The sequence below is a fragment of the Podarcis liolepis genome (assembly GCF_965112155.1).
Source record: "Podarcis liolepis genome assembly, chromosome: 2".
Taxonomy (NCBI): Eukaryota; Metazoa; Chordata; class Lepidosauria; order Squamata; family Lacertidae; genus Podarcis; species Podarcis liolepis.
The window spans coordinates 127205384-127216500 of NC_139555.1; the positions used below are offsets into that span (position 1 = coordinate 127205384).

General features: G+C 45.8%; 2 protein-coding genes across 3 annotated transcripts in view; both read right to left on the bottom strand.

Annotated features, from left to right (window-relative positions):
- Positions 1-254: 254 nt before the first annotated feature.
- On the bottom strand, positions 255-10840 carry LOC310701360 (uncharacterized protein). Of its 2 annotated transcripts, none has more exons than XM_083492128.1 (2): positions 10571-10840; positions 255-3611 (listed from the first exon to the last, which is right to left on the bottom strand). In XM_083492128.1, the coding sequence occupies exon 2, from the start codon at positions 3557-3559 to the stop codon at positions 1613-1615; it is 1947 nt and encodes a 648-aa protein (XP_083348254.1). In that variant the 5' UTR covers positions 3560-3611; positions 10571-10840; the 3' UTR covers positions 255-1612. The 2 variants fall into 2 exon arrangements, with proteins under 2 accessions (XP_083348254.1, XP_083348253.1); XM_083492127.1 differs by lacking the exon at positions 10571-10840 and adding an exon at positions 3929-4140 and having other exon boundaries at positions 255-3868.
- LOC310699314 (uncharacterized protein) overlaps positions 5606-11117 on the bottom strand; it is a gene marked incomplete at its 5' end in the record, with an annotated part of 338944 nt that continues 333432 nt past the window's right edge. The window contains one exon of the mRNA XM_083486960.1: positions 5606-7065. The remainder of the gene's footprint in view (positions 7066-11117) is intronic.

Here is an 11117-nt window from a genome sequence, read left to right on the forward strand (position 1 = left end):
CAGGATGTCCTTTGGGGAAAGATGATCTGCAAAAAGGATACCACTTGTCTTCTACTGGGCGACCAGCAGATCCAAAGAGATCTCGGCAGCCGGAAGATATAAGATTGCACAGCAGGCTGGGCCTTGTCTGTTGACCTCTGCGATGTTCCTCTTCAAGGCTTGGCGCCAGGAAGGACGCCTCTCCCAAACCCCACTCGGTGGTGTCATTTACCTTCTGGAGACACTTGCGAAGGGGAGAGAAACAGCTGGAGAACTCCTTCAACTTGCATTAGTTTATTTTAATGAGGCACAAAAATAAGGGCAAGATAGGGAGAGGAGGGAAAACACCAGATCAAGATACCCAGAAAAGAATGAATCCTTCCTTGAGGAGGTTAAGGCATGATCCAGGCAACACAGCCAACTCATGACTGGGTTGCACGCTGGCCTTGCATGTCCTGAAACACACCCCTTCCCTGCGGGTTGTTCCCCCTGGCAGAAGACATGCAGTCATGCACACTGCATTTGGAGGGGGGGTCTCTGCACATTTCCTCCCTCTTCCCCCCATCACTCACTCCAGTCTCAGGAAGAGCAGGTGCTTTGCTCTGGTGGGGCATTTTAGAGGAGGCGGGTGGCCTGTTCAGTCTCTCTCCTCTGTTCCCCCAGAGTGGGGATCCATGTGTCCTGTGGGATAATGGTTTGGGGCATCACACAACCCACAGCAGGCCTTGGAGATCAGAAGAGTAGGGAAGGGCTTCCCCCCCCGCCCCTTCATTCTGGGGATTAGTAGAGTGGGGGGGGAGGGACTGATCCAGGAAAGCCAGCTGCAAAGTGGGGTGTCCCACCCCCGCCCAAGTTTGCACTGCAAGATCATCTGTGAAGCAGAGGTGGACCCAGCCTCTGGTGGTGGGAGTATATATATATATACATACACATGCACACACACACACAGAAGCAAAGTTAGAGGTAACCAGGCAGATGACCTTCTTGGCAGTAGCGCCCAACGTCAAGGAGATAAAGAATTACACAACTTTTAGGAGACATCAGAAGGTAGCCCTGTATCAGGAGGTTTTTTATGCTTGATGTTTCCCCCCATGTTTTTAAGCTATCTACAGTGAGGGCATTGGGAAACCTAGCCAGATGGGCAGGTTATATATATTACTACTACTACTACTACTACTACTACTGCTGCTGCTGCTGCTGCTGCTACTACTACTATTCCCAGCCCTGCTTCCAAAGCAACACTCTCCCCCTCTCTATGTAACATTACATTAAGTCAGGCATCCTCAAACTTGGCCCTCCAGATGTTTTGGGACTGCAACTCCCATCATCCCTAGCTAACAGGTCCAGTGGTCAGGGATGATGGGAGCTGTACTCGCAAAACAGCTGGAGGGCAGAGGGTGGGGACGCCTGCATTAAGTCTTACATTATGCTTACTATTGGGAGATGCTTCCTTCATCTCAATACATGGAAGACTTAAACTTTGACAGAAATTCTTTCTATATTGCTGACATTTACATGATTTCTCTCTTGTCTGAGCTTATTGATGTCTTCTAGGTTTTACAATATCAGTGAACTTCTTTGCACAATGCATACATTGAAATGGTCTCTGCCCTTCGAGAGTCTATTGAGATTTTCAAAGTGTTTCACTTGGACGAAAACTCTTTCCACTCTCCATGTGAATCCGTTGATGAATTCTAAGTGTTCGACTTGCACTGAAGCTCTTTCCACACTCCAAGCATTTAAATTTCTCCCCTGTGTGAATCTGTTGATGAATTTTAAGTTTTGAACTGTCAGTGAAGCTCTTTCCACACTCTATACATTTAAATGGTTTCTCCCCGGTGTGAATTCGTTGATGTTTTTTAAGGTTGCTATTCATACTAAAGCTCTTTCCACACTCTATACATTTAAATGGTTTCTCCCCAGTGTGAATCCATTGATGAATTCTAAGTGTTCCACGGTCAATGAAGCTCTTTCCACACTCTATACATTTGAATGGTTTCTCCCCAGTGTGAATCCGTTGATGTTTTTTAAGTGTTCCACTTCCACTGAAGCTCTTTCCACACTCTGTACATTTAAATGGTTTCTCCCCAGTGTGAATCCGTTGATGAATTTTAAGTGTTCCATGGTCAATGAAGCTCTTTCCACACTCTATACATTTGAATGGTTTCTCCCCAGTGTGAATCCGTTGATGTTTTTTAAGTGTTCCATGGTCAATGAAGCTCTTTCCACACTCCATGCATTTAAATGGTTTCTCCCCAGTGTGAATCCGTTGATGAATTTTAAGTGTTCCATGGTCAATGAAGCTCTTTCCACACTCTATACATTTAAATGGTTTCTCCCCAGTGTGAATCCGTTGATGTTTTTTAAGTGTTCCACTTCCACTGAAGCTCTTTCCACAATCTATACATTTATATGGTTTCTCTCCTGTGTGAATTCGATGATGGGTTCTAAGTGATCCACGATCAATGAAGCTCTTACTGCATACCCTGCAATTAAATGGTTTCTCCCCTGTGTGAGTCCGTTGATGAATTCTAAGTGTTTCACTTTTATGGAAGCTCTTTCCACACTCTATACATTTAAATGGTTTCTCCCCAGTGTGAATCCGCTGATGAATTCTAAGGTTTCCACTAGTAGTAAAGCTCTTTCCACACTCTATACATTTAAATGGTTTCTCCCCTGTGTGAATCACCTGGTGAATTTTAAGGTTTCCACTTGCACTGAAGCACTTTCCACACTCTAAACATTTAAATGGGTTCTCCCCAGTGTGAGTCCACTTATGAATTCTAAGTGTTTCACTGTCAGTGAAACACTTTCCACACTCCATACATTTATATGGTTTCTCCCCAGTGTGAATACGTTGATGTATTTTAAATTTTCCACTGTTCCTGAAGCTCTTTCCACACTCCATACATTTAAATGGTTTCTCCCCTGTGTGAATCTGTTGATGAATTCTAAGTGTTCCTCTTGCACTGAAGCTCTTTCCACACTCCATGCATTGGAATGGTTTCTCCCCTGTATGAATCCGTTGATGAATTCTAAGTCTTGAACTGTCAGTGAAGCTCGCTCCACACTCTATACATTTAAATGGTTTTTTCCCAGTGTGAATCTGTTGATGAACTCTAAGGGCTCCACTCTGACGGAAGCACTTTCCACACTCCATACATTTATATGGTTTCTCCCCTGTGTGAATCCGTTGATGGATTCTAAGTTTTCCACTGTCAATAAAGCTCTTTCCACACTCCATACATTCAAATGGTTTCTCTCCTGTGTGATTTCTTTGATGTCTTCTAAGTGTTCCGCTACAAGTGAAGGTTTTCCCACACTCCATGCATTCAAATGGTTTCTCTCCTGTGTGAATCCGTTGATGTTTCTTAAGGTTTGAATTCAGACTGAAGCACTTTCCACACTCCATACATTTAAATGGTTTCTCCCCTGTGTGAGTTCGTTCATGTGAACAAAGGTTTGTACTCTTACTGAAGCTCTTTCCACACTCCACACATGTAAATGGTTTCTCTCCTGTGTGAGTCCATTGATGGTTTCTAAGTGTTCTGCTGCCAGTGAAGTTTGTTCCAGACTCCATACCCTGAAAAGTCTTCTGCACTGCTTGCTTTGGAGCGCGTGGAAAATAAAGTCTTGTTCGGGTTTCAAGGTAGAGAGAGCAAAAGAATATGAAACACAAAAAGTTCAATTAGCATATTCTCCTTTTTAAACATCTCATTCATTCTCCCATGTCCTCCCCGTGTCATAGAATAATAGAACTGGAGAGTTGGAAGGGACCCCGGGCGCCATTTAGTCCAACCCCCTGCAATGAAGAAATGTCCATGAACATGCCTTCTACTTGTGTCGTTCATAGTTTCTAATGATATATTTCATCCTCTGCATACTAATCCTCCACACCCAAAGCCCCAAGACAAAGAAGGATGTCCAGCGATACCAGGGCTTCAGCAACTTCTACAGAAAGTTTATCAAGAACTTTGCCCACTTGACAGCGCCCATAACTGATTGCCTCAGTGGGAAGAAATTTCTGTGGACTGAGGAGGCACAGAGGGGATTGGATAAACTAAAGAAGGTTTTTGCATCGGAGGGGCAGCTATTGCACATGAACCTAGACAAGCCGTTGCGAGTGGAAACTGACGCCTCTGATCGGGCGATCAGAGCGGTCCTGCTGCAGCAAGATGCTGGGGGAGATTGGAGGCCGTGCATCTTTTTCTCCAGGAAACAACAAATCGGAGCAAAACTAAAGTATCTATGACAAAGAATTGCTGGCTATTTTTGCAGCCTATTTTAAGCAGTGGAGGCACTTCCTGATGGGCAAAGCAGCAGATACAGGTGTGCACAGATCACAAGAACCTGGAGTACTGGTGGACCGCGCATGTGCTTTGCCAAAGACAAATTCGCTGGATGGAGTTTTTTGCCAGCTTTAACTTTAGGATCCAGTACGTTCCGGGAGAGCAGAACGTGAGGGCAGATGCACTATCTCGCAAGCCCGAGAACTGGGAGGAAGAGGGACCTCCCGTGGCCAGGCTCATGTTCCCAGATGACAAATGGACTTGTGAAGGGGCACTAAAGGCATGTTCCCATGCAGCGACAGTGGAGGAGACCAGCAAGTTGTTCAAGGAGCACATTTTTTGACTGCATGGGGTTCCTTCAAGGGTAATTTCTGACTGGGGAGGGAGTTCACCTTGCATTTTTGGCACAAGCTCATGAGTTTATTGCAGTTAGAGGTGAGGTAAACGGCCTCGGCCCAGTATACACGAAGGAGCGTCTCCACCCTCATCGTTCTGCCCAGACGCTGAGGTCCAGCGCTGAGGGCCTTCTGACAGTTTCCTCCCTGCGAGAATCAAACCTACAGGGAACCAGGCAGAGGGCCTTCTCGGTGGTGGCGCCCGCCCTGTGGAACACCCTCCCACCAGATGTCAAAGAGATAAACAACTACCTGACATTCATTTTTTAAAAAAATATTTATTAATAATTTCAGAATTTCAAAAAAAGAAAAAATACAAAACAACACTACAATACAAAAAAAGAGAAAAACTAAAAACATAAAAACCAATGCAACAATACAGCAGAAGAAAATAAAAAGAGGAGAGAAAAAAGACACAAATCCCAAATTGCATATCTATAATTTCCATTTGCTTGTTTCATTGACCTTCTCACACCTCCCTTTTTGTATTCTAGTTTAATTGTTTCAGCAAATTCTTTCCATCTTTCTCAATTCTTGTTAAAAAATTTATCTTAACAATTTAACCTAAAAATTAACTCAACAAATTCCTTCCATCTTTCCCCATATTCTGTTATTCAAATTACCTTAATTTATTTAACCTTATCTAACCCCAAAATACCTTAAAGCTTAAATCTTAATTTTCAAATATACATAGCTCCTGATATCATTTCTGCTAGAGTCATATAGTTTCATTCCAACATTTCCCCTAATATTCATAAAGCTAATTCTAAATAAAAAGTTTCCTTTAATAAATTTTCTTCCAATCATCATCCAGCATCTCTTCTTCCTGGTCTCGGATTTTGTCAGCCCTTACTGCCCATTCCATCTAGTCCATCAACCTGGAAGCCTTATGTCCAAGGCCCTTAAGTCTCTTCCATGTCCCTTCTGCAGTTCTTCTTCTTGTTGTTTATACTTGCCCTTTTCCTTGTCTTTTGTTGGTCTCTTTCTTAATTTCTTTCCTTTCTCATTGAGGAGTAGGTCTCTGGGGGATTCCAACCCAAAATTTTCTCCATCTCCCTTCATCCAGCCTGCCCATTCCCCAGAGTCCCACTCCCCACAATCCTCGATATAATCCAAAAAGTATTTAAAGTCATATTTCAAGGTCTCTCCAAGGTTAAGAACCTCCTCAGCTCCAAACTCCCCCTGGCCCACTCCAACTTCAATCTTCAATGACAGCAGCTTATGCTCCTGTAGGGCCTCGAGTCTCTCCATTTGTATTATTTGAGGTGCAGCCGCATCCTCCTCCATTGTCATCTGCACTTGCCCCGTCAGTACAGATTCATACGTTGGTCCCTGGATGATTTCTGTATCAATGTTCCCTGTTTGTCCACAGTTATTAACCACAACAGTCAAATCCATTTTCTCATTCATCAAGTCCATCTTCTCGTGCATCTGTTCCAGCAAGGCATTTGTCTTGCATAAAGCAAGCACCCAATCTTCCTCCCAGCTCATCTTTGGTCAAGGTCAGAAAAGACTGTTCCCACGATCTTAATCTCACAGATGTTGGGTCCTCAAGTATACTGCAGCAACAATTTAACAAGCTCCCTCTAGAGGAGACAATTTCTGTTTGTATCCATTTTTTTAAAGGCAAAAGAAAGTTACTTTCATTTTTCAGATATTTCAGATATTTTTCAGATATTTTGTTTCTTTAAAATGCAAAAGACAACATTAGAATCAACTTGTTTCTCTTCACTGGCTATCTGTCAAAATATTTCATTCACAGTCAATGAACCTCTCCAACAGTTTCTGTCTCTGACACCCCGTTCCCAGGTTAGAGTCGGTGGAAACTTATCCTTCTTCACTCCCTCTCCTGCTAGGGTTAAACAGAGTTTTCCCCCTTCTCCTGCTTCCAAGGGGGGTTTCAGTAATTCTGAATGAAGGAAATTTAGGCTTTTTTGACAGCTTTCCCGGCTTTAGCTTACAGAGTTTTTGCTTTAGTCTATATACAAAAATCGGAAGGCGGACTTCCTGCTTTGCACCTTCATGCTTCAATACCAAATTAAGCAATTTCTTGATCCAATTTTCCGTTTCTACTCACAGGTACTTGTTTTAAGTCCAATTGTCCACAGGAAAAAGTCAGCACTCTCTTGCAATGGCTGTGCGGCTTCACTCCGTGAAAGTAGCAGTCAGTTCGTAGCACCGCGCTTCTCACCCCACTTCGCTCCGGAGCCTCTAAATGGGGTTCCCCGCGAGTAGGGGGGCGCTTCTGGTGCCCAGCCGAACCCCACGTTCCCAGACTTCCTCTGCCTGGGATTTCTAGCGGGTCCCCACCTTCGCCGCGGCGGGAAGACCCAGTTTCCATGGAGCCCATTCCTCCGATCGGAGGAACTCTGCCATTCACCAATGGCGCTGACCCGGAAGACCTGACATTCAAAAGATATCTTAAGGCAGCCCTATTCAGGGAAGTTTTTAATGTGTGACATCTTAGTGTATTTTTGGTCTTTGTGGAAGCTGCCCAGAGTGGCTGGGGAAACCCAGCCAGATGGTGGGGAACAAGTAATAAATTATTATTTATTATTATTAATTATTATTATTATTATTATTATTATCATCATCATTATTATGAAGCAAAGGCTCACTCAGGCTGAAGTGAGCCACGACACCGCTTCCAGGGAGACAGAAAGGGAGAGTGACGTGCTGCTTCCGTCGCATAGTTTTCACCAGGGAAATAAAGTAAGGAAGAAAGGAGGAGAGGGAGGTTTCCTGGGCTTTTGTGCTGGAGAGCAAACCAAAAGAAACCACTCCCAGAATCTACTAGTGATTGAGGCAGATATAGATTTTGGACTTCTGCACCGTACATAGTTTCCCACTCAATAAAAGCTGTAAAAGGCAGGACAGAGTCCTGGCTGTTTACTTCGTGAGCAACCACACACATTCCTCACAGTAAGTATACAAACCACATGTCTGAAAAATTACAGGAGAACCATCCTGAAATCATTTTAACTCTCCCAATGCCATAATAATAATAATAATAATAATAATAATAATAATAATAATTTTATTATTTATACCCTGGCTATCTGGCTGAGTTTCCCCAGCCACTCTGGGGAATCAAGTGTTAAAAACAATACAGCATTAAATATTAACAACTTCCCTAAAAAGGGCTGCCTTTAGATGTCTTTAAAAATAAAATAGCTGCTTATTTCCTTGACATCTGATGGGAGGGCATTCCATAGGGCAAGCGCCACTACCCAGAAGGCCCTCTGTCTGGTTCCCTCTAACCTCACTTCTCGCAATGAGGGAACCGCCAGAAGGCCCTCAGTGCTGGATTTCAGTGTCCAAGTTGAACGATGGAGGTGGAGACGCTCCTTCAGGTATACAGAACTGAGGCCATTTAGGGCTTAAAAGGTCAGCACCAACACTTTGAATTTTGCACAGAAATGTTCTCAAATATTCCTCTGCAGCAAGGGAGGCAAATGGAAGCCTTCCCATTGTCTTTGTGTTTACGAATACTGTGTTAAGGAGGTATGAACAGGGTGGGCCTGTGACCTGGATTCAGGAAATTTACCATCACAAAAGAATGGCCAGGCTGCCCAGATAATGCAGTTAGTGACCATTAACAGGTATCCTTGGGGACAGGTTTTCTGCTGTAGACCGCCTCCTGTGATGTATTCCTGCTGTAGACAGTCTCCTTCTGTATGATATTTGGGGGGGGGGGTGGTCTTGGGTGGGCAATTTGAAAAGACTATATAAGGCCTTGCACACCTCCCTCCTGGTTGTGGTGAGGGGGGGGGACACTGTTGCAATAAAGATCAGGCTTACTAGCCGCTTTGCTTCTCCATATACTCTGGTTGGCCTCTGTTATTTTCTCCTACCTACAGTATTTTTCGCGCCATAAGGCGCACCTGATCATAAGGCGCACCTAGTTTCTAGAGGGGGAATTCAAGAAGAAAAATATTATTTAAAGGGAGCGCTGAGCAGAGCTCCCCGGTGCCCTGCGGAGGCTTTGCGCCACTAAGGTAGAAGCTAAAACAGCTAGAGGGAGCGCTGCGCAGCACTCTCTCTAGCTCTTCTGGCTTCTGGGGTAGCCTGCGAAGCCTCCGCAGGGCAGCAACGAGCCTTCATCCCGGGCTTCCCCGCCAGCCCCGACAAGCTCTGGGAGTATTCCCCACCTCCCGCAAAAGCCCACAGGAGCTGTGCACCCTTTAAGGAGAGTGCGGCTCCTGCGAGCTTTTTTACGAGGTGGGAGAAGGGACTGACGCAGCCAGTCAGTCCCTTCTCCCTCCTCAGGGAAAAGCCCCCAAGAGCGGCGTGCTCTTTAAAGGGTGTGCGGCTTCTGCGGGAGGTGGGGTAATTCTGTAAGATTATTTGGGGAAGTTTTTCTAATGAGAAGATATTGTCACAGATACTCGTTTTTGCCATTCTCAAAAGTGTGAATTTTGTCTGCAGAGATAACATGCCTTTTCTTCACAGGAGAAATGTTATAAAATAAACATACAGAGTTGAGAGGAAACCTTAATCCCATTGTTCCTTTGCAAATTCATATATACAGAATCAACCCCTTAAATTCTAAGTTCCAAGAGGTTCAATGAACAGATGGTTTGCAGTGGAAGAGATCTGCACAAGTAGCTAAGTGTGAAGCAGTAAAAATGAAAGTGCAACCTTGTGAGCAGAATACTCCACACATCTTGGGGTCTTTGTGTAATAATTGTGCAAGTCAGACTTGAGGCAAGTGCTGAAGGCTCTTCAGGGCTGGCAACCTCTTCCCAATCCCACTGGGTTCCAACAACCGCACTAACACTTAACTGTACAGAATAGGCACCTGAATGCAGAAGCCAATCCAAAGGGGTGGCTGGTAGTGGAGGTGGTGAAATGCTTAAGTTCCGAGTTTTTCATGTGCGCTAAAACTCAGTCTGCTTGGTTGTTTTTTATAAAAAATATTTTTACCAACATGCTATAATATTATTGTTTTAGTTAAATAAATTGTTTAAGTTGTAATTAAGAAAATGATTATTTTTCTCCTTCCAATAAATTACAGCAGAAATGTTGTCCAAATATAGACAGTTAACTTATTAAACCTCAGAATGATTTCATAATTATCTGTCTATGTATTTCTAACAGTGTAACCAAATCAGAAATTTTGGATTTAAATAGAATCATACTGACTAGTGATTTATTGTAAATTGTGATTGAAATCTATTTGATTTATATCAAACCCACCCTGATTGCAATCTACCACAATGTCTCAAATAAGGATGGAACTATACAGAGGCGAACAGGAGAATGTCCTGCCAGCTACTACTTAGGGGTCTAAAACGGATAAATGAAAATATTATCCATCCTCACACACTCAGTTTCATCAGCAGGGAAGCCAAGATGCATCCTAGCAGGACTTTTGGGTTTGGGCTAGGCTACCAAATGGTGGTATTCAGGATAATCCAAAGTATGGAGATGAGTCCTAGTGAATACAGATAATCTGGGACAGCCAGACTGCCAGCAGGGAGACTGGGGAATAAGATGTGATGGAAGGGGAGGGGTCTCTGTCGAGGCTCCTCCCCCTTCCTTTAACCCTTCCATGGACTCCCTCTCTCCCTTTCCCCAGCCAGGCGCCCCACGACCCCAGGGAGAATGGGGGGCCTCAGCCCCACCCCCAGCCCTGCTTGGGGTCCTCCTTCCCCTTCCCGCCAGGGCAGCTGAGCATCTCTCGGCCCCCCAGGAAAGAGAAAGGGGAGTCTGGCGGTGCTGCTGCTGCCCAGGAGATCTTGCAAGGCCAGCCCTGAAGGTGTTGGGTCCCCCCTCCCCCCCCCCTGGGTCGGGGCCCCTGTCGACGGGCCCCAGGGAGGGCGCTTTCTTGGGGGGGGTCTCTTTGTCCTCCCTCCCTCTCTTACCCCCCTCTATTTCCCCCCCCTTCTCTCCCTCCCCCTTTACCTCTTGGTCCTCCGCCTCCCTGGCTCCGGATTAGTCCGCTTTCCTTATGCGCAAAGAAAGGGCGGCGGCGACAGGGGGGGGCTCTTCAGCGACGCCCCTCTTCCTCCTTTTCCGGCTGGCAACTTCCGGCGCGTTTGGCAGCGCCACTTCCGGCTCCTTTTCCGACGCGCTTGCCCCTAGAGCTACGTCGGCAGAGCAGCCCCTCCCTGTGTCCGGAGGGGAAGGCGACGGGGCGGCGCTGCCTCTGGCCTCCTGCTCTGGGGGCTCCATGGGGACCCGGCCCCCGCCCCCCAACTGGCGGCAGGGAGGGGGGGGAAAGCTGGGCAAGTTGAGGCAGGGGGAGGGTCTCCTTCTGGGCCTCCTTCTGCATGCCAAGCCCTCAGCCGGGGTCCTTCTGCATGCAGAGCAAGGGCTGCAGTGCTGAGCTTCGCCCCCAAACAGCCCAGCCCAGCTCCAAACACCAGCCCCTCCCCCCCCCATTAAAAAACCACCCCCTGGATTGAGAGGTGTTCTGGAGTGTGGCCTTGTCACACACATGCAAGACCAC

Excerpts from the sequence above, each read along its gene's own strand:
- LOC310701360 (XM_083492128.1), bottom strand. The coding sequence starts at position 3,559 with ATGGAGTCTGGAACAAACTTCACTGGCAGCAGAACACTTAGAAACCAT.